The 24,533-nt window shown below is 42.8% G+C and overlaps 1 protein-coding gene across 1 annotated transcript in view; it reads left to right on the top strand.

Annotated features, from left to right (window-relative positions):
* Positions 1-23,898, top strand: part of LOC134582604 (serine/threonine-protein kinase N2-like) — a 41,846-nt gene extending 17,948 nt beyond the window's left edge. Inside the window, exons 8-20 of the mRNA XM_063439271.1 lie at positions 4,040-4,117; positions 4,208-4,317; positions 5,057-5,200; positions 5,756-5,831; positions 6,405-7,461; positions 7,608-7,739; positions 9,676-9,861; positions 11,089-11,151; positions 11,777-11,853; positions 19,194-19,336; positions 20,395-20,499; positions 21,024-21,104; positions 23,695-23,898. Of these exons, the coding sequence (XP_063295341.1) occupies positions 4,040-4,117; positions 4,208-4,317; positions 5,057-5,200; positions 5,756-5,831; positions 6,405-7,461; positions 7,608-7,739; positions 9,676-9,861; positions 11,089-11,151; positions 11,777-11,853; positions 19,194-19,336; positions 20,395-20,499; positions 21,024-21,104; positions 23,695-23,898 (2,456 nt within the window). The remainder of the gene's footprint in view (positions 1-4,039; positions 4,118-4,207; positions 4,318-5,056; positions 5,201-5,755; positions 5,832-6,404; positions 7,462-7,607; positions 7,740-9,675; positions 9,862-11,088; positions 11,152-11,776; positions 11,854-19,193; positions 19,337-20,394; positions 20,500-21,023; positions 21,105-23,694) is intronic.
* The last annotated feature ends 635 nt before the right edge of the window (positions 23,899-24,533 follow it).

Raw genomic sequence — 24,533 nt, 5'->3', positions numbered from 1 at the left:
TAAACAAATACAATAATACACAAACGTTACTGTATAGTAGAAAACATGGAATAGTGTGACAAAAAATATATAAATAAGATAGGCCCACCTCTCAGATCACCAGTAAAATCCTTGACATAATGTCATACCCAGGGGTGTATAACACAGGAGGGTCTATGTAGCAAACCTCATAGGAAACTGTAGCACTTCAATATATGTGGAGTATAAACTGCAAGAAAGCCTCCTTAATTCAGTGTGCCAAAACAAGGCTGCAGGGTGTTACCTCCTTAATCCAGTGTGCCAAAACAAGGCTGCAGCATGGTACCTCCTTAATCTAGTGTGCCAAAACAAGGCTGCAGGATGATACTTCCTTAATCTAGTGTGCCAAAACAAGGCTGCAGGATGGGACCTCCTTAATCTAGTGTGCCAAAACAAGGCTGCAAGATGGTACCTCCTTAATCCAGTGTGCCAAAACAAGGCTGCAGCATGGTACCTCCTTAATCCAGTGTGCCAAAACAAGGCTGCAAGATGGTACCTCCTTAATCCAGTGTGCCAAAACAAGGCTGCAGCATGGTACCTCCTTAATCCAGTGTGCCAAAACAAGGCTGCATGATGGTACCTCCTTAATCCAGTGTGCCAAAACAAGGCTGCAGGATGGGACCTCCTTAATCCAGTGTGCCAAAACAAGGCTGCAGGATGGTACCTCCTTAATCTAGTGTTCCAAAACAAGGCTGCAGGATGGTACCTCCTTAATCCAGTGTGCCAAAACAAGGCTGCAGGATGGGACCTCCTTAATCCAGTGTGCCAAAACAAGGCTGCAGGATGGGACCTCCTTAATCCAGTGTGCCAAAACAAGGCTGCAGGATGATACCTCCTTAATCCAGTGTGCCAAAACAAGGCTGCAGGATGGTACCTCCTTAATCCAGTGTGCCAAAACAAGGCTGCAGGATGTTACCGCCTTAATCCAGTGTGCCAAAACAAGGCTGCAGGATGGGACCTCCTTAATCCAGTGTGCCAAAACAAGGCTGCAGGATGGTACCTCCTTAATCTAGTGTTCCAAAACAAGGCTGCAGGATGGTACCTCCTTAATCCAGTGTGCCAAAACAAGGCTGCAGGATGGGACCTCCTTAATCCAGTGTGCCAAAACAAGGCTGCAGGATGATACCTCCTTAATCCAGTGTGCCAAAACAAGGCTGCAGGATGTTACCTCCTTAATCTAGTGTGCCAAAACAAGGCTGCAGGATGGTACCTCCTTAATCTAGTGTGCCAAAACAAGGCTGCAGGATGGTACCTCCTTAATCTAGTGTGCCAAAACAAGACTGCAGCATGGTACCTCCTTAATCCAGTGTGCCAAAACAAGGCTGCAGGATGTGACCTCCTTAATCCAGTGTGCCAAAACAAGGCTGCAGGATGGGACCTCCTTAATCCAGTGTGCCAAAACAAGGCTGCAGGATGGGACCTCCTTAATCGAGGGGGCCAAAACAAGGCTGCAGGATGGTACCTCCTTAATCCAGTGTGCCAAAACAAGGCTGCAGGATGTTACCGCCTTAATCCAGTGTGCCAAAACAAGGCTGCAGGATGGGACCTCCTTAATCTAGTGTTCCAAAACAAGGCTGCAGGATGGTACCTCCTTAATCTAGTGTGCCAAAACAAGGCTGCAGGATGGTACCTCCTTAATCTAGTGTGCCAAAACAAGACTGCAGCATGGTACCTCCTTAATCCAGTGTGCCAAAACAAGGCTGCAGGATGTGACCTCCTTAATCCAGTGTGCCAAAACAAGGCTGCAGGATGGTACCTCCTTAATCCAGTGTGCCAAAACAAGGCTGCAGGATGTTACCGCCTTAATCCAGTGTGCCAAAACAAGGCTGCAGGATGGGACCTCCTTAATCTAGTGTTCCAAAACAAGGCTGCAGGATGGTACCTCCTTAATCTAGTGTTCCAAAACAAGGCTGCAGGATGGTACCTCCTTAATCTAGTGTGCCAAAACAAGGCTGCAGGATGGTACCTCCTTAATCTAGTGTGCCAAAACAAGACTGCAGCATGGTACCTCCTTAATCCAGTGTGCCAAAACAAGGCTGCAGGATGTGACCTCCTTAATCCAGTGTGCCAAAACAAGGCTGCAGGATGGGACCTCCTTAATCCAGTGTGCCAAAACAAGGCTGCAGGATGATACCTCCTTAATCTAGTGTGCCATAACAAGGCTGCAGGGTGTTACCTCCTTAATCCAGTGTGCCAAAACAAGGCTGCAGGATGGTACCTCCTTAATCTAGTGTGCCAAAACAAGGCTGCAGGATGATACCTCCTTAATCTAGTGTGCCAAAACAAGGCTGCAGGATGATACCTCCTTAATCTAGTGTGCCATAACAAGGCTGCAGGGTGTTACCTCCTTAATCCAGTGTGCCAAAACAAGGCTGCAGGATGATACCTCCTTAATCTAGTGTGCCAAAACAAGGCTGCAGGGTGTTACCTCCTTAATCCAGTGTGCCAAAACAAGGCTGCAGGATGATACTTCCTTAATCTAGTGTGCCAAAACAAGGCTGCAGGGTGTTACCTCCTTAATCCAGTGTGCCAAAACAAGGCTGCAGGATGATACCTCCTTAATCTAGTGTGCCAAAACAAGGCTGCAGGGTGTTACCTCCTTAATCCAGTGTGCCAAAACAAGGCTGCAGGATGATACCTCCTTAATCCAGTGTGCCAAAACAAGGCTGCAGGATGGTACCTCCTTAATCCAGTGTGCCAAAACAAGGCTGCAGGATGGTACCTCCTTAATCCAGTGTGCCAAAACAAGGCTGCAGCATGGTACCTCCTTAATCCAGTGTGCCAAACCGAGGCTGCAGGATGGTACCTCCTTAATCCAGTGTGCCAAAACAAGGCTGCAGGATGGTACCTCCTTAATCCAGTGTGCCAAAACAAGGCTGCAGGATGGTACCTCCTTAATCTAGTGTGCCAAAACAAGGCTGCAGGATGGTACCTCCTTAATCCAGTGTGCCAAAACAAGGCTGCAGCATGGTACCTCCTTAATCTAGTGTGCCAAAACAAGGCTGCAGGATGGTACCTCCTTAATTCAGTGTGCCAAAACAAGGCTGCAGCATGGTACCTCCTTAATCCAGTGTGCCAAAACAAGGCTGCAGCATGGTACCTCCTTAATCCAGTGTGCCAAAACAAGGCTGCATCATGGTACCTCCTTAATCCAGTGTGCCAAACCAAGACTGCAGCATGGGACCTCTTCCATTGTGCCAAACCGAGGCTGCAGTGGGAAACCTCCTAGTCCCACATTGTTGTCATGCTGTAGGTTTCCACGTGTTAGCGTAGTGAGACTATTCAGAATCAGGGAAATCCATTAGATATCTCAGTCTTGAGATTTACAAAAAAAATGGCGCTGCTCCAAAGTAAAAACCAAGTAGACCGTTTTAGTCAGCCAACAATCTGTACAGGTGTTGCAATGTATAGCAAAGTAGTTTTAAAAAGAAAAAGAAGCTTTTTACTGCTACTTTGCCGTACTATTCTACATTGCAACACCTGTTCAGATCGTTTGATGGCCATTGTTCCATAATAAGACATTTTTAACATTACTCTATACAGCAGCTCACAAACTACATTTTAAGTTGGTAGACGGGCCTTATGCCCTACAATGGCCTTATTTATCGTAAACTCACTTACCTGATTCTATTGGATTGGTTACACAAATTATTTATTGAAGACACCTCTGTAAAACAATTCTTCCAAATCTGTGGCCAATATGTATTTACAATAAACATCGCTATCCAAATGAAAATCAAAACCACAATATCGATCTATATCCTGTTCAAAATTTGTAGCAGGTCAACACCAAACTACTCTACCCACATATAAACTTGGACTCACTCATCGTACAAACTCCATTCTTTACATTATTTGTTAGACAAAAAAGACCGACAGCAGGAACATCATTTTCAACATGTTTTTAGTGAATTGGTTCTAGTGTTATTTCACATATATCTCTTTGCTTATATTCAGACTGTATTACCTGGCTGACTATAAAGTTGTCTAGTTTTTTTATTTTCTTTTGCTTTTTTTACAGAATACAGGAGATTAGACTCCTTTGATGAAAGCAAACCTCTAGAGCTTTGTGTAAAGCTAATAGATGAACCTTTATATTGTCTGTGTATTGACCAAAGCTACGTAGAAATGTTCTTTAAATTAAAATACTCTTAGCCTTTTAAGTTTAGTTCCTGAAATTTCCTTACAGGTGAAGTCCGTACTCAGCTGAAGATCGATCATATTCCAGTGGGTTCAACAAGTTGGAAAACTGTTTCTAACCCATCCTGGAATAAGACATTTAAACTGGATTTAGATAAGGTACATATGGCATGCGTGTATTATTTTTTTTAGCTTGAATTCATTTTTGGCCCCAGGTAGAATTAATACGTTATAAATCTTCAAATCCTGTAAAGAGTTGTCTAATTGAACTCTTATTTCTAAACCTTTTAGGACCCTAATGTGTCAGACAGTTAAAATGTAGAGTTGTTTAACATTGGGTTAGTTTATCTTTCTCTCGATATTGTTAAAGGATTTTTTAAACAATCTGTGATATATTGCATATTTTAGAAAACATTTGCCACCTTGACTTTTTATAACTTTTTAGTTAAAGGCATTCTGTCAAGCATTAACTAACCACGTTGTTTAATTGCTTATTTTCCCCAATACACAAGCTTGCCATGTGGATAGAAAATGTATAGGTGCAAACTGATTTTATGTTTACATACCCACCACGTCTGGGTCTGCTTAATGCTCTGTACACCTGACCTGGAATGAACTGCGATTAATCTCTCAAAGTTAGCAAGTCCTGCTGTGTCAAGCACACACATGGAAGACTAGTAGTGTGGCTAGTAATAGGGCAAAGAATATAACACTTTAAACAAATTTATATCTATTCATTTACTAACCTCAATATATTGATGAAAAATAATTTTGTTTTTTTTTAATGTGAAAATGGTAAAATGTGGTTTAAATGTGTGGAAATGGTTCCTTACGAAAACATGATTGGCCAAAAACTTTTTTTGTTTAAATATCTATTGTTCATTTAATTTTTACATAGTCTCGGGAGCTAGAAATATCCTTATATTGGCATGATCAGAGATCACTGTGTGCCACAAAGACTCTGAAGTTGGAAGAATTCCTGTTGAACCCCAAACAGGAACTGTGTCTACAACTGGAACCACAGGGCACCCTTTTCATCAAGGTGAGAATCAATCTCTGGCCACGATAAATTTATAGTTATATTTTAATGTAATAATACAGAAAACAAAAGAATGATTACGTTACACAACTTTACAATTAAAAGATAGTGGATTTTCACACTTAGTGAATAAGTGTATAAATATAAATCAAACTGTACTGAAGTGTAAACTGAAATGCACAACTTAGGTAACAATAGGTGATTTGAAAGCATTCCTTAAGTCAGCAATAGTAGTAACTTGGATTTTTAGCTTAAAGGGACTCTGTTTTCAATTCATGCAATTTGCCATTTATTGAATAAACCTTTGTATATACGTCATATTACCTACATTACCACTTATAGCATCTTTAGCAATCTTTGACTTTTTTAGATAAAGGACACTATATTAAGTTATAGACTGTCTAAACAAAGGGCTTCACTTATTGTGATTAGCTGTAGAAGAACAGATTTGAAGCTGTTTACTTTTCCATTTGTGTGTCTGTTTTTATGTTGGTTTGGCAAAATAAGATATTATCATTTACTTCCTGCAGTTAACTCTTTCACCTTGTTTTGGAATAGGTGACGTTTTCCAGTCCTTTCACCCAGAAAAGGCCAAAGCTTCAAACAATTAAGAAATTAATCTCCTCAAAACAAGGTAAGTGTATGTTTAACATGCCTCGTATTAAATAGCAAACTGCCCATGGGCCTTTAAAGGCATCTATCAGGCAGAAATGATTATTGATTGGTTACTGACAAGCGGCGAACCCTTGTACCCCAGTACTAGCCCCCAGTGTGATAGAACACATCAAGCTTGTCAAGCAGTGTGAATGCACTCAGTAACCAGTGTGGGATTTCACATTTCATTATCTTACAGGTAGAGAAACTGATACGTATACATCCATTCTAACAACCATACTGCAGGATGTACATCTTATAACATATACAGTATACACAGATTAAATTACTTATACCTACCTGAAGATCATCATTTTCACTGGATGCCATTCCCATTAACGACATTGGTATTATTGGTTATTGTAATATTATAAACCATAACTCACAATTAATACATTCAAATAAAGTTCTAGGCTTGGAGATTGTGTTCCTTCTTTTTTTTCTTATGCTTTTTACTTTAGAGTTTTTGGATTATGATGTAAGCAATTAATCCATTATTGATCTCTGTGTATCATATACAATACTCAAGTTATGTTCTGTGCTACTTTTATAGAGGAGACCACCGAACCAGCTCCACTGGAGGATGCAGCTATTGATGCTCATTCGCTGCCAGAATCGGATACTGAGAGCGTGGATTCATCGGCGCCGGCTGTGGATACTGAAACGGAAAAGACCATCCAGCCAGCTCCAGAAGAAGATGTTGTTACTGACAATCCTATATTGCCAGTAGCCACTGAGAGCATGCGCCCATTAACACCTGATGCTGATACCATTACAGAAGAGACCTTCCAACCACCTCCAGTGGAAGCTACAACTATTGACAATGTACCAGTAGTGGACACTGAGAATGTGGATTCAACACTACCAGCTATCAACACCATTAGTGAAGAAACTATCCAACCACCTCCAGTGGAAGCTAGAATTTTTGACAATGCTCCACTGCCAGTAGCAGTAGAGGACTCTGTGAGCATGGAACCATTACCACCAGCTATTGTAAGCTTGCTAGAAATGACAATCCAACCAGCTCTAGAAGTTGATTTAGTTACTGACCCTACTCCATTGCCAGTAAAGGACACGGACAGCGTGGAGCCATCGGTGCCAGCTGTTGATGAAATTACAGAAAAGACAATTCAACCAGCTCCAGAGGAGGATGCAGCTATTAATCCTCAATCACTACCAGTAGAGGACTCTGAGAGCATGAAGCCATTGCTGCCAGCTGACGATGAAGATACAGAAAAGACAATCCAACCACCTCCAGAGGAGGATGCAGCTATTAATCCTCAATCACTACCAGTAGAGGACTCTGAGAGCATGAAGCCATTGCTGCCAGCTGACGATGAAGATACAGAAAAGATAATCCAACCAGCTCCAGAGCAGGCTGTAGTAATTGACACGCCTCAAGTGTCAGCAGTGGACAATAAGAAAGTGGAATCATCACCACCTGGTGCTGCTACTGATATGGAAAAAAACATCCAAACATCAACAGAGAAAGATGCAGTTATTGATATTGATAACATTGCAGAAGAAACCACTGGACCACCAAAGGGTTTAGTTCGTGACGCTGTTCCATTGGCAGAAGCAGATGTGGAAAATCCATCATCATCAGCTGGGTATTGAGATATTCATCTTTCTCATCAATGCTGTTAACGTATACTGTGTGTTATAGGAGAATTTTGTTTTGGGTCTTTGTTTTTTCATGGGGGAGGGGACTGTATGTAATTTTAAATATATTTAAAACGTGTTCTTTTCTTTGCAGTATTCAGCAAGGAGCTCGGCTGAGCATTCAGGATTTTGATTGTCTCTGTGTGCTGGGAAGAGGAGCATTTGGAAAGGTGGGTTATGGTGTGAATTCCACTTTCAATATAAAAGGTGTCAAGATAAATGCTAGGTAACAATATATATATATATATATGTGTATTTTGCATTTCAGGTTCTGCTTGTTGAGTACAAGCGTACAAAGAGCAAATTTGCTTTAAAAGCCCAAAAAAAACAAGACATAACTGGAACTAAAAGAGTCCCAAGGTCAGTAAATGGAGGGTACTTATCATCCTAATTTTTTGATTATTTTTTTGGATGGTGATACTATTTGTCAGTTTTTATTTGTGTGCAAGAGTTGCCTTTAAAAAAGTGATTAATTGGGGGCAAGGCCTATGCCTCATGGTAGCTGGTTGCCATTTAAAATAAGAAAAACTACCACAACAAGAGGACTTAGTCTTAAAGTAGAGCGACAAAAGTTTAAAAATAAAATCAGAAAGTATTATTTTGTTGAGAGAGTAGTGGATGCATGGAATAGCCTTCCAACTGAGGTGGTAAAGGTTAACACAGTGAAGGAGTTTAAGCATACATGGGATAGGCATAATCCTATCCTAGCCATACGATAAGGCCAGGGACTAATACAAGTATTTAGAAAATTGGGCTGACTAGATGGGCCGAATGGTTCTTATTGGTCACATTCCATGTTTCTATTTGCATCTTGACAGTGCTCCTCACAATACTCCTATTTTAAGCCTATTCTTGAGGCAATCTGCATTCACAATCAACACATTCGGTGCCCTACCAGCTGCTAACACTGAATGGTACGGTCCGGTTTTTAGAGGTGCCGATGCCTTTATCTCCGGCGGAGCCGATGAGGCTTAGTGAAGGCACCAGGCAGGAGAGGCGGCCAGTCTTCTGACCTGTGAAGCACAACTCTCTTGCAAAGACCTACTGTGTCCCCCCTGGGCTGGTGGGGGTTATCCCGGTCCCCACTGCGCTACCTGTCACCTGTCTGGAATCGTACAGCAGTGTATTGGAACGCAACTCTGAATGCAGGATGGTGGAGGTACTCTCCCATCAGGGGCATGCTGTAAATATGACAGAGTAGCCCTGGAGTGACCCCGTTGAGCACTCTATGATAATATTGGAAGCTATCTTTAACGACTTCTGGCCTAAGCTAACAGCCCGAGAAAAACTGTCCCGGCTGAATTCCCGATCTCGAGATCAGAGGCGACAGACGCGAGATGGTGACAGGACCCTGTGGGCATTACTCAACCGCAAGCAACTGCTCCTCGTTTCCACGATACTCCTGGGCTGAAGGTCAATAAGGGCTTACTCACCTTGCATCAACCACACCAGCAATCAGCGATAAACCATACCACTCTTCTGCTGTCCCTTAGATGGGAAGGACTTCAACTTTGTCATTTCTCAAGCCCGTGGATCAGGGATCCAGGCCTACACAAAGGCCTGGGGCTATGGAGTTGCCTTGCCTCACCGTTCTATTACAGCTATTCTTCGTATCCAGAGACTGGGAATTGGCTAAACATGGGACTCACTACAGCATATAGCCATTACACCTCCTGTATGAGCTTTGCTGGGATTCCTGAAGGACTCCAACTCCCATTCTGCCTTCAGCTGTTCAGTCAAAAAATGTTATCATTGACTTTACTTTAGTCTTACATTTTTTTTGTATTTTTTTTTTCGTATAATTTATGTTGCGTGGATGAGACACTCTGGTAGAGCTTTTAGATGCAGTAGTACTCCTCTGGGTAATGGCTTAGCATGTGATTTGGCATTCTTACCCTATGTTACTTCATCAGTTGTCACCGTGTCTGGAAAAGCTACTCGTTAGCAAGCCTCTATCTTAATATATACCCAGACATGACTCTAGCTTGTTATTACTATATTCTAAAAATGTGCGTTTACTCTACATGCCATGCTGAAGCTTTATACAATTTCTTATTGCTAGGCTTGTAAATGTTGTCGTGGCACTACAAGTATGAATGTTGTTATTTGCACAGCAAAAAAAAAAAAGTGATTAGTTGAATTATTCCATTTTTATTTCCAAGGCTTATATGTGAAAAGGAAATCCTACAGACTGTGAGCGAAGTACAGCATCCTTTCCTTGTTAACATGTTGGCAAGTTTCCAGACTCAGGGTCATTTTTGTTTTTTAATGGAGTATGCCGCTGGTGGGGACTTAATGACCGATATTAGGAACAACAACTTTCAGCCATTTTCCACAACCAGAGCTGTGTAAGTAACAATAGTTTTGGGATTATGGAAACGGATTGTCGCAGTTTGGTTGGTAAAGGGTGCTGACTGCAGCAGCAATCACTGTAAGTAGGAAATTAATACCCATATAAATACAAAGCAATGAGGAAAGATAACAAGTATGTTAGCTACACGAAAACAAGTGGGTAACACAAATGCAAAACAAGAGAAAAGGGAAATTTAATATGAGGAAACTGGAGGCCTCTGGGTCTCTGACCTTCTGGACACAGGATCTCCAGGAGCAGGACACAGGGAGCAACTCCAGAACAAATCCAATGAATTGACACAGAAAGGGCTGGGCTACACTAAATAGGGAGAACATCATCCTAAGGAAAGGCCTGCTGGGGACAGTCAGATCTCTTCAGTCTGAGGACAGCAGCCTGCAACAGCACCACAGAAAGGTGTTGGCAGTATGAGGTACTGCACCAAACTGCAGAGATCAGAAAACCAGCCAATATTCATGGACTCGTGACACCAAGCTAGACATCCTAACCAAATGTAATAAAGGGACACTATAGTCACCAGAACAACTGCAGATTATTGTATCTGTTCTGGTGAGTAGAATCATTCCCTTCAGACTTTTTGCAGTAAACACGGTCTTTTCATGGAAAATGCAGTGTTTACATTACAGCCTAGTGATAACTTCACTGGCCACTCCTAAGATGGCAGCTGGAAGTGCTTCATGGGAAAGTGCTGTACAGTGTACAGTGCCTCTGCATGGAGACAATGAACTTTCCTCATAGAGATGCATTGATTCAATGCATCTCTATGAAGAGATGCTGATTGACCAGGGCTGTGATTGGCTTGTGCTGGCCCTGATCTGCCTCTTTGACAGTCTCAGCCAATCCTATGGGAAAACTATGTCAGCCAAGCAGGCAGATCAGGGTCAGAGGCAGCTGCAGACTTGAATACAAGTATGATGTTACTCTATTTAGAGAGACCATGGGGCTAGATGGTGGATTTAACACTATAGGGTCAGGAATACAGGGTTGTGTTCCTGACCCTATAGTGTTCCTTTAAGGTGGACTAGAAATTTGAAAACAAAATCAAAAACAGATTAAGCTGACTGTTAATACAGAAGATACAAGACATTGCAGGAAATATATCTGAGCACAGATTGACACATGATTGGTGGAATCAAAATTTCCAATGGTACAAAAACTTCATTTCCTTCCCTAAAATGAAACTAACTTATTCTCTTTTCTACAGGTTTTATGCGGCGTGTTGTGTGCTCGGCCTGGATTTCTTGCATCAAAACGATATTGTTCACAGGTAAGTGTACAGGAAAAAATAAAGTTGAACATACATAGTGAACAAAGAGCTGTGTGTTGCAGGCGCTTAGGTAGTGATTATGGTAAATTGCAAAACGCTACAACACTCTGGTGGGAGTCCCTTTCACCCACCACAAATTTGTATAGTAAAATAGAAAGGGAAAAACGCTAACAGCAGTTCACCTTAGGAGTGGATCATTCAATAAATTTGTTATACACCTACCCTTAGAAGGGTGACTTGATGCTGTCTTAACAAAATTGCGTGTAGTACGTCCAATTCAGGTAAAAGATTTTATATCTTCTGTATTTATGTGTATATGTACCTGAATTGGACACAATTTTGTAAATACAGCATCAAGTCACCCTTCTAAGGGTAGGTGTATAACAAATGTATACATACATAGTGTCCCCATAAATATTATCTGTGTTATTTTAATGTATTGTGATCAAAATGCTGTGTCTGTGGTTTGATTGATTAGTTATGTTATTATGTTAACTGTTTGTCTTATAATAGTTAAGTCTTTAAATCTAATCTTTAAAAAGGCTAAAAAAAAAAAACATGTAATTCAAGTGCCTCTAGTGATATTGAAAAAAATAAAAACTATTTTTCTGTATTTTAAATCCAGAGATCTCAAATTGGAAAACATTGTAATTGACATAGATGGATTTGCCAAAATTACAGACTTTGGTCTTAGTAAACAAGGTAAAAATTAGTTTATATTAAACAAAAGTCATTTCTCACAAAGTTGCAGAATTTTACTTTACCTTCAGATAACATCCAACTGCAAACCGAATTAAAAGTATGTATGAAACACAAACCGTTACTCACTAAAGTCCGATTGGCTTCGTACTTAATGGGGCAAACCCATCTGACTGAAATTTGTCAGAAATGCAGCGAAATTTTCCAAAATTCTTTCCCCTAGGCATTTATAGAAACCAGAATGAAAATAGTTAAAGCCTTGGCAACTGCAAGGGTTAATTATGTTGCAGTTGGTCAAAATATATAAATAAAAACCCTGTGGGGACCATTAAGATCCCCATATGACTATAAGGAAGTTTAAAACCTCCCCCTTCCCTTAACTGCCATAGGGACTGTTTAAAACTAGTGACTGGGCAGCCAATGTCCATAGTAAATAATTGGGAGCACATAGTCCCTTGTATCCCCACCTGTAGGCATTTGGTGGGGGGCTAAAAATCAATAATGCAGGTCGACAGTTGGTGGAAGGCTACTCATTTTATACTGGGAGAACCTAATGTCCCCACCACATTCATTAGTGCTGGGTAGGGGCTCTAAATATTTAAAGGAGCGCTAAAGGATCAGGAACACAAACATGTATTCCTGACCCTATAGTGTTAAAACCACCATCTAGCCCCCCTGGGCCCCTCATGCCTCCCTAAATATAGCACAATCTTACTTGTATTCAAGCCTGAAGCTGTAGCTGTGCATATGCTGTTTGTCTCAGACTAGCAAGCTGCCTGCTGGCATCATCAGAAGTTGTTGCCAGAGCCAATCACAATGCTTCACAATAGGATTGGTTGAGACTGTCAAGGAGGCAGATCTGGGGCAGAGCCAGCACAATTCAAACACAGCCCTGGCCAATCAGCATCTCCTCATTGAGATTAATTGAACCCATGCATTTCTATGAGGAAAGCTTAGTGTCTGCATGTAGAGGGAGAAGACACTGAATGTTTGGATGCATTTTAGGCAGCCATGACCTAGAAATGATCTCTAACAGCTATCGGAGGAGAGGTCAGTGAAGTTATCATTAGTCTGTAATGCAAACACTGCATTTTCTCTGAAAAGACAGTATTTACAGCAAAAAGCCTTAAGGTATTGATTCTATTCACCAGAACAAATTCAATAAGCTGTAGTTGTTCTGGTGACTATAGTGTCCCTTTAAACAATGGGGGTTGAACATGCCATTGTCCAACCCTCCCCCAAAATTGATTGTCACTATTGGGTCCCCAATCCCCTCTTTTACAATGAATTACACCTACCAACCCCTTTCATTATAATAAAATTGGGAGGGAGGCATTAAAACTAATATCTTTGAAAGAAAATAAATTATACTTCTCTTCTGAAGTCTTTTTTTCTTGTAAATCTTATCTTCAGCCCCAAAAAGGCTACTTTAGTATCCATCATCCTGCAATGTAACACTTACAAATCCCAATTGCAAAAACCTGCCCACAAAATTATAAACCTGACACAACTTAAATAAATCTTTCTTTGTCCTGCGAGGGCTAGTGCAATATGAAGCTTTAAAGTGGGAATTGCCTTTATAAAGGCTTTCCCACACATTGAATTCTCATTAGAGCACTCTGATTGGTTGGCTTGTCAGCCACAGATTCGTAAACACCATGTAAAACTTTATACAAAATTACAGAGAGAATCTGCAGCTGCAATGCACCAACTCCTTGCAGCAATATTCTAATATCACTTATAACATATTGGAAGGCGTAGCCTGAAGTTGTGGGAGGGGTTACCCGGCTATTTAAACTCAGGCCCCCTACACCACAGGGCTGATGCTGCCTGGTTCATGACTACTTCCGGTTCAAAGGTCATCAACACAGACTGCCTAAAAACTCCAAGCAAGCTGGTCTGGGCCTACTGTGGCTCCCATGCCGATCGAACCAAGTTTTTCCCTGCTCCAACAACTCCCATCCTGCTGTTCCAGCCACATGCGGTCAGAGACTCCCACGCTGATTGGTCCAAGTTCTCCCTGCTCTAACAACTCCCATCACGCTGTTCCAGCCGCATGCGGTCAGAGACTCCCAGGACGATCGGACCAAGTTCTCTCTGCTCCAACAACTCCCATCATGCTGTTCCAGCCACATGCAGTAAGAGACTCCCACGATGATTGGACCAAGTTCTCCCTGGTCCAACAACTCCCATCACGCTGTTCCAGCCACATACGGTCAAAGTCTCCCAAGCCGATTGGACAAGTTCTCCCTGCTCCAACAACTCCCATCACGCTGTTCCAGCCACATGCGGTCAGACTCCCACGCCGATCGGACCAAGTTCTCCCAGCTCCAACAACTCCCATCATGCTGTTCCAGCCACATGCGGTCATTGACTCCCACGCTGATCGGACCAAGTTTTCCCTGCTCCAACAACTCCCATCACGCTGTTCCAGCCACACGCAGTCAGAGACTACTCACCTCCTCTCCAGAACTGGCTGTTCGTTCCCGCTGGTGCTATGAGACCCCTTACTGGCTTATCGGGCCTTTTCCTGGACCAAACCTCCGTGTCCACCAAGTCTGGATACTTTCCAGCCACATAGCTGACCTCTCGTTTGTTTCCTGTACCAGTCAAATCCACGAACCGTGAGTCTGCCTGTACGGGCCAAATCCATGAACACACAATTGTTCACACGTTTACGTTTTTACATACCGTCTATTCTGGACTTTTTCCCGTTCAGGACTTAAGTCAGTTCACCTACTCCTGCCTGCTCTTTGTTCCATTCCTATTCGCTAGTTTCTTTTCGTCAAATTTCTACCGAACTAGTCTCCAGTCTATCTCAATTCCATGCTTCCATCAAGGGCCACCACAATCATAGTACCAATTCGTTAGTTTTACATTGTTCCCTGATACATGAAATGTCCAGGTTCTTTAGCCTGCTACTAGTTATCCTTACATGCCCCCTGTAGTTATGTTATATTTGCTATGTTTCTTGTTATTATTTACAATTGTGCATGGATATTGTCAGTTTCCCATTACTAATTCAGCTCTGGTAAGCATTTAATATTCACTACATATATAGCAATACCATCATATATCGCATATGTCTTATTCTATCACTTATGGACCTGGTACTGTTCTGAGGCAGTCATCACGCTCACATTTGTTACCATGTGTTATGGCCAATCTGTATACTTGCTCCCACGATAGGTATATTACTTATTTGGAGGACGATCACCTATTCGCTAAACCTTTTTTGTAACACGCCACACTCCTATGTTCATATGTATCGTCATGTTCCCTGGGACAAACCCTAGTGTACCAGGCTTTACCATACCATCATATGTTCCCCCTGACTCTACGTCAAAATAATCACGTATTATGCACTAAAGGTTATTTACTCATTGCTGCTATATTCTACTCAAGCAAGTTCATCATCCTAACCGACCCTTGTATCACTAAACCTACAGCAACTCCACTCTAACTGTTCTATGTTACATCAGCCAACGCTGGCACGCAATTCCTTTGCCAGGCCGTACACAGGCCCACGCCCGGGGATCCTTAATTCCCCACACATACACCCCCCTTCCCATGCTGGCACGACCATAATTAAATATTCTAAGTCCTACCGGGATAGCTCAAAACTGCCATCATAGCTTGGTATTCCATATCCCCCTATATGTATTTTAGCTAAAGAAGTCACAGGACCAATTAGCGGTCACTCATGACTCTGCCTATCCCCCATTATTGTCGCAGTATTGGTTAAACACTCCCCATGGTCTCTGGTAATGGCCTAGGATCCTCACACTACTCACTTATAGGGATATTTGATTTATGTCCTATGAATCTTGTACCCACCATCGTAGGGTCAGGATTCTAACAACTATGTCCTCAGGTTACCTATTCATAGACCAGCCTCAAGAACAACCACCCCGATTATACAGGCGTATTTTGTTCACAGTAAGTCAAGCCCAATTCCAGTTCCAACTTGCCTCCCACCATCATTTCCCTTTAGGTTCTCCAACCACATTCTACCCCAAGCAAGGTATGTTTACCCACCTCGCTACTACCCATTACCCGTCCCATTCTCGGATCCGCTATGTCAGCTATCGGCCTGGTACCCAGCTATGCCAGTAACTAGCCTCATCATTATCAGTTCCGTGAGGCCAACACCCATCTTCATCCACATATGGAGGTACACGCCCCTCGGCCCAACACATAGCTAACGCCTCACATCAACCTCTCCAGGTTACGAGTTATGGCCTCTTATATTGACTCTTTTTACAGTCCCCAAGAGGCCAACGTTCTTGCCACACCTTTCAGTGGCCCCTGCCCACTAGTCCAAATCACATGAAGTCAAACCGTTGATATCCACTCTACTTGCCTCCATACATAACATCAACGATGGACTAGAGACGGGAATCTCCACAGGCACTGATGCACATCCCAGCCACAGGACTCCCAAATCCCTCTCATGGTTATGTTATCCTTTCAAATCCCTCCCTTAGCACATCGGTTTACATTATTACTCCCTCATACTTTGTGTCCCTGACCATACGCAAAGACATCTGGAAAGGTAAATTTAGTCTCCCTACTGATTGCCTCCCACGATGTCTTAGAGTACAAGTCTTACTACTACGATGATCTGTACGTCGTTCTATACACCAGAATCCCAGACTCAATCAGAAACTCACTATCCCAGAATTCATCCTAGCCTTCAGACTTTTGTGATGTAAGTGGCTCTACTTCTCCTCACCATAGAGAAGGTTTGCATCGACAACCTGGAGTTTTACCTCTAAGCACAGCCTTTCTGTCACTCAGTCGACTTCTACATCAAGGTTACCACACACCAGTTCCACACAGGTCTGGTCACACTCCTGTCCGGTATTCACGAGTGTCAGAACCTTCTGTCTGCATTAATAGACCCCGCAACACAACCACGTTGCTTAAGAAGGTATTCAACCATATTAATTACCCACCCCTAGCCTCAACTCATTGATTTCCTCTAAGGAATTCTCCCAGCACTATGCCAAAGGGGTTGACCAGAGCTTGGGTGGGCAAGACAGACATTTCCTATGCCTCCAAGCTTCTACCTATTCAGCCATCCCAAGGGCATGTTCATGGCATTTTATGGAGGGATTGTCATGAATTTCCCACACGTGTAACTTTTAGAGCAAAGAGTAACCCCAAGCTGTTTATCTTATTTGCTAACACACTATGTTGACTAACACTCAATATTAGCGAATGTCCTGTAGTCACCGGTTATCTTAGATAACTTCCTCACCATAGAACGCCCTCACTCCGCTCTGGTTAGTATTCACAAGACGATGGCACTTTTCCTCACTATGGGTTCCACTTTCACAAACTGACCTTCTTAGGCATTCATCTTGACACTAATAAGCTACAGAACATGTCCACCTACAGAGATGGTACAGCGCATCGGAGTCCTGGGAACCTTTCCTTCTGAAGAACAAGCGGGGAGGGTGGGGGGAGAATGGATCTACAGTCCTACTGGGCACATTGAGGTTTGCCATTATTCTGCACATTTATTTCCCGACCGCTGAGTCTTCTTCCCACCGACAGTTGCATTCTGGCACTAGTTGTAAGCAGACCTACACATATGGCTCAGGTTCCTACCACATTGGATTGGGGGCCAGGTTATTCCCACCATTTCTCATAATTTCCCAGTTACATGGACCAATGCGTCTGCACACACTGATTTCACAGCCAATTTGGTGACTTTTGGTTCTGAGTTGCCTGGCCAGTTGAGACTCTTAAAAAAAAAAAAAAAAAAAAAGAATTTCTATTCCTCGTCAACATTTCTTTGGAATCTGCCCCATAGTGGCCGCCTACAAGGCCTGGGGAGGTATGATCGGATAGGGGAAGTCAAGTGATTTTCTGACAATAAAGCAGCTGGCTATACCCACATTCCATGGCTTAATACTGCACTAACTTGCCTCATGGCATTTGGCAGATTTCTGGATTGAGCTGCCCTCTCTGATTATACATCACAAGCATACAATAGAGATTTCACCTTTACAACAAGTTTACCATAAAACCAATATTCGTTCACTAGTCACCATTGCGACACTCCTCTCCTTTTTGCCCACACAATTTATAAAATCTCTTTTAACACTACAAAACTTACCTGGCTGGCTACACCATGTCTTAAGTGCCCATCCTAGTACCAAACAGTTCACATCCTCTTGCCATATGTAATACGTAGGGACAATCCTACGGGCAATAAGGTGCCGGTCAAAATGTCAGACCTTTACAGGTTATCACTCACAGGACCAAAATCTCAATATGCCCCTATTTAACTGCAGGGCAAACCACTCACTACAGCTAAATTCATAATGTACCTCAGAACCCTCTTAACTAGGCGGGGACTCAACCCCAATGCCTTTTCGGGACATTCCTCCAGAATCAGGGCAGCATCAGCTGCTTCCAGAAAAATGTCCCTGCTCACACCATAAACATTAGGACGCTGGAAATCCACAGTATAATACTAGATACATACCACAACCAGAGCTAGAGTTGAGTAGGTAAAGCCGTTATGAATCTTGCAACGTAAAGATGTGTAATAAGGTATCTTATTCAACTTTTTGCCCTCTTTTATTACAGGCCTACCCGATACGTCGGTTTCGGCACACCACAACCGACTTGCTCATATATCTAACTTATCATGTATACGGCTTTTGTCCCCGACTACAAATTGGAAGGCGTAGCCTGAAGTTGTGGGAGGGGTTACCCGGCTATTTAAACTCAGGCCCCCTACACCACAGGGCTGATGCTGCCTGGTTCATCCCTCCCACCTCTCCCCTTATACATATTACTATTACAGGTGGGCCCTCTTTTATTACAGGCCTACCCGATACGTCGGTTTCGGCACACCACAACCGACTTGCTCATATATCTAACTTATCATGTATACGGCTTTTGTCCCCGACTACAAATACTGTATATCAGCAACATCTATCTGTATCATACAATAGAAACAGAGTGTTGGGAAAAGTGAAAATCTGGTGCTGCTATCACCTATGTGCACCACTCAACACATATACAAGTGAAACAAAGTGAAATATAAAATGGTGAGAGCACTCTAAAATATTTAAAATTACCAATACTTCATAGGGCTTATTCCTGTCTACTGGGAATCTGATGTTGTACCATCTGATGTTGTCTTAGTCTTTTGTTATAAGTTAAAGTCTCAGATCTGTCTTGTAGCGTTGGCCGGCAGCACAGGGCTCACCGCGGTACTGGAACTTGAATTTCAGGTTCCGGTTTCCAGCGGGACTGAAAGGAAGTGTCAACATCTATCAGTATATTTACCGATGCACATTTATCTTTTCTCTTTTTCTGAGGGATGGGATATGGAGAACAAGACAGAACATATTGTGGCACCCTGCATTACATGGCACCGGAAATGGTTTGCGGTAAACCATACACAACATCTATTGACTGGTGGAGTCTCGGTGCAGTTATTTATATAATGCTGTGTGGAATGGTAAGAATAGCTAATTTTTACCAATTTGTAGGATTCCTCGTTTATAAACCAAAAATACCTTGTGTGATGTCAAACAGTCCATTGATAATAGTGATAGCATTTCAAACTGTAGACTGGTAGGGGTTAAAGGGAAACCTGAGCACCATAACTACTACAGCTCATTATACTGTGTATCTAAATATCAGAACCCAATAACTCCCTCTTCACTTTATCCAAACTTATTTTAACCCTATAGAAAAAAAACAAAAAAAACAGATGTATGGTACAAACAGGCGCTGTGTAGATGTAACGATAAGTGCTGCTAATCTCCACAGTGAAAACAATCAGTAAATTTTACAAATATATTCAGACATAAAAACTAAACTAAGTGGACAACGCACTTGTGTGATATCAATCTATGAAATAAACATTTAGCACAATAGTGAGCACTAGTGGTGTGTAAGGGTAAAAAAATAAGGAATATACCATGTATATGATATCCCAAATGTCTCTGTAAGGGGAAATACTCCAAATAGTGTAATACAGTTTGAACATAAAATAAATATAAAAAATAATGTTATTGTTGCATTACACTTAATGAGCCTATGTGCAACTGGCTCAGGTAATTCAACATATGTGGGATGGAAATATCCCTGGAGTCAACTGTCTTGCAGGTTCACCTGGTGTCTGGACGATCGTTGGGTGACTTTCTCAGCAAACACTCTTGCTTGTGCTCTTGCCCTGCTTCCCCGCTCTCCCTGACAGGGCTTGTACGAACACTGGCTCCAGTGCTTTGTTGACCTTCCTCCCCTCTCTGTGTCCCCCGACATGCCCATGTCCTTATTTATTTATCCGCACACACCACTAGAATGTTAACTATTGTGGTGAATGTTTTTTTTCTAGATTCATATCACACAAGTGTGCTGTCCACTTTGTTTAATTTTAACCCTATAATACTCTCTCAGTTTATTTATATTATATTTATTGGTTCTGCTTTGGCAAACCATTTACATTAGACATTACCCACCGTAGATCCCATGCCAACCCTGCACTTTTTCTAACTGTAGTTTTTCTATTAGTATCCCTTCTCAGGTAACAGAAGAGAGGTGAGGTATAAAATTGTCTATTCAACGCCGCACTATCCGAGGTTCCTGACTGCAGAAGCACGATCAATATTAAGAAATGTAAGTTGCCAACACATAGTGCTTTCTAATTTAGATAGATTGAGTTAGCTCGTTCTTGGACCCTCCAGGATTAAAGTTCCTGCTTCTAAGCAGTACTACTCTTATGGCTTATCATGCTATAATGATTCCATTGTGTGTGAATGTGGGCTCGGGCAGTTTGATTTGTAAGGCTCTGGAAACACAGCTGGTCCTGTGTGAATATTCGGTGTGTTAGATTGTAACAGAGAACAACAAGCAGTCACAAACACATGGATCTAGTTACAGAATAAAACCGGTTAGAATTCCATGTGGTGAATGAAATAATAAGCATGACTAATACCATCGATCAGGGCAGAGCTATGTCCGGGCACCAGAACACGATGCCATGGCGATATGGTGCCTTCTGTTCATTGAGCTCTGTACTAACGTATACAGCCTGAGCTCATAAAATAAGATTTTACAGAACCTGCAAGAAAATGCCTTTAATTCTCAGTTTTTTTTCAGTTAAAATAACATTTTCCATTTTTCTAAATTTTCTTTTACAGCTTTTGCATAAAGATCCCAAAGTCCGTCTAGGAGCCAGCGAGAATGATGCCTGGGATCTGAAGAGCCACCCTTTTTTTAAAGTATGTCAAATAGAAAGACACATTCTAGCAGCTAAATAAATATTAGGTTTTAGTTGAGATTTTTAACCAAATATACAATATTTCTGGAGTTCATGTACCGTATTTAACGGCGTATAACACGCACTTTTTCTCCCTGAAAATAGGGGGAAAATCGTGGGTGCGTGTTATACGCCGATATCCCATAATTACAGGGCCGTCTATAATATGATTAGGACCCTGGGCAATGCATTTTCTTGGGCCCCCTGGGCCCTGCCCCTCCTATCCCTCCCCCCAATTACGCCCAATGTGCAATCACACTGACAGACGTACTGGCACATACAGACACAGACAGACATTAAAACATTCACAGATACACACTGATACACAAATATATACTGGCAGACATACTGACACACACAGACATACATACACACACAGACAGACACATACACTGGCAGACATACTGACAGATATACTGACACACACAGGCACATACACTGACAGACGTATTGACACACACACAGGCATACTGACATACACATAGACAGACGTACTGGCACATACACACAGACAGACATTAAAACATTCCAAGATACATACTGACACACACATACACTGACACACAAATATATACTGGCAGACATACTGACACACACACAGACATACATACATACACACAGGCACATACACTGACAGATATACTGACACACACAGACACATACACCAACAGACGTATTGACACACACACACACAGACATACATACACACACAGACACATACACTGACAGATATACTGACACACACAGACACATACACTGACAGACGTATTGACACACACACACAGACATACACACACAGACACATACACTGACAGATATACTGACACACAGACACATACACTGACAGACGTATTGACACACACACACAGACAGACATACACACACAGACACATACACTGACAGATATACTGACACACAGACATACACTGACAGACGTATTGACACACACAGACATACATACACACAGACACATACACTGACAGATATACTGACACACACACACAAACACATACACTGACAGATATACTGACACACACAGACACATACACTGACAGATGTATTGACACACACAGACACATACACTGACAGATATACTGACACACAGACACATACACTGACAGAAGTATTGACACACACACACACAGACATACATACACACACAGACACATACACTGACAGATATACTGACACACAGACACATACACTGACAGAAGTATTGACACACACAGGTCTACTGACATACACATAGACAGACATACTGACACACACAGGCCTACTGACATACACACACATACATACATACACAGACAGACATACTGACACACAAGCATACATTTAGCCACCCTCCAGGTTCTTACCTTTTTCTGGAGGGTGGTTTCCCTGGGGTACAGTGGCAGGCTGAGGCAGATAGGAGTTCTCCTCTGGAACTCCCCTCCCTGCCATTCTCCTCCCGCGCGGCTGTGCTCTCCGTCGGGAGGAAGTGACGTCACTTCCTCCCAGCCGGTACAGGAAGGGGCCTGGTCGCGCTGTTTAAGCGTCACAGCGCCAGACCGGGCCCCTGCTCACACATGCTCCCCGGGTGGCCCTTAGTGCATGAGCCACCCGGGGAGCCTCCTCAGTGTGCGGGCCGGTGCAGCTCTGTGCAGCCGCACCGCCGGGTCCAAGGGGGGCTGCGCAAATCGCGGGGCCCACGGGGCAGCTGCACTGGGCCCCCCAGGAGCAACTGGGCCCGGGGCAGCTGCCCCGTTTGCCCCGCGTTAAAGACGGCCCTGCATAATTACTTACCTGTCTTGAAGCGTGGGCCGGTGTTCAGCGCGCTCCGCGGTACTGGAACTTCAATTTCAGGTTCCGGATTCCGGCGGGACTGAAAGGAAGTGTGCACATTGTGTGCACACTTCCTTTCAGTCCCGCCGGAAACCGGTACCTGAAATTGAAGTTCCAGTACCGCGGTGTACGCTGTGAAGCCGGCCCACGCTTCAAGACAGGTAAGTAAATATGGGACAAGAGGGAAAGTGCACTAGGGGATACTATGCGAGGGGGGGGGGGGGAGAATACTATGGGGGGGGGAGAATAATATGGGGGGGGGGACACTATGGGATGAGGGGGGGAAGAATACTATGGAAAGGGGAGGGAACACTATGGGATGAGGGGGGGAACACTATGGGAGGGGGTGGAGAATACTATGGGAGGGGGGAGAATACTATGGGATGAGGGGGGAACACTATGGGAGGGGGGGGGAATACTATGGGAGGGGGGGGGGAATACTATGGGAGGGGGGGGAGAATACTATGGGAGGGGGGGAGCACTATGGGATGAAGGGGGGGAAATTTCCTGGAATTTCCTTCTGTGTTATACGCCGATAAATACGGTATTTTATATTTAATCATTCAGGGATCATAGGAAAATTATACCCAGCATCTCCTTGTCCCTATGGAAAAGCCACCCCTATTTTCATATCTATTATTCTATATTCTTAGTTTACTGATTGTATAAGAGTACACACTACTTATCTTCCTCATCCTTTTCCCTTAAACTTTTTGAATTTTTAACAGCAAATAGACTGGTTCGCATTATTGTTTAAGAGTGTCAGGCCGCCATGCGTACCATCCATCGAGGGACCAGACGACGTCCGCTACTTTAATAGAATGTACACATCATGCGCCCCCATTCTGACACCGCCAGGCGAGTCTGAGTCACTATCTGATGTAGAGCTGGAGCTATTCAAAGATTTTGACTGGGTTTCCGATAGGATTTAAAGCTGGAGATAGACATGGATGGACTTCGCTGGAATCATCATATTAGCATTGTTATTTATTCCAATAAAAGTATTATTATTTCCAATTGATTCAGTATCTAATTGTGGATAATGTGCATAATAGATGGCATGAAGATCAATTGATTAATAGAAATAAAGATAGAGGAAAAGTAAGAAAGAAAATAGAAAAAAGTCAGCAAATGTTAAAAGGGAACATGCCTTCCTGGAAAGGGTGTTTGTATGAGTCTCATACATTGCGAACAGTAATCAAAAATTGGATCAATTTCACTATACACTAATCAGCCACAACAATTAAACCACTGACTGGTGAAGTGAATAACATTGATTATATCATTAAAATGGCACCTTGTCAAGGGGTGGAAATTATTGGGCAGCAAGTGAACCGTCCGTTCTTGAATTGACTTGTTCCCCTCTCCATTCGGTTATCCATCTCCCCCCACCCCCTGTTTCCTGAATAATGACGAGAGTCTCTCTTTTTTACCCCCCGACCATCCCCTGGCTTGTTAACTTCAAAGAACTAATTAGCTCAAGTGCTTTCCCTTGGTGGCTGCGATTTGTTTAACTGAACACACGTGCTCTAGTGAATGGCCATTTTGTCTCCCTAACGCAGGCAGT

This window comes from Pelobates fuscus, chromosome 13, assembly GCF_036172605.1.
Source record: "Pelobates fuscus isolate aPelFus1 chromosome 13, aPelFus1.pri, whole genome shotgun sequence".
In the NCBI taxonomy this organism is placed as follows: domain Eukaryota; kingdom Metazoa; phylum Chordata; class Amphibia; order Anura; family Pelobatidae; genus Pelobates; species Pelobates fuscus.
The sequence above is the reverse complement of the archived record's forward strand: the minus strand, read 5'-3'. Positions and strand labels throughout refer to the sequence as shown.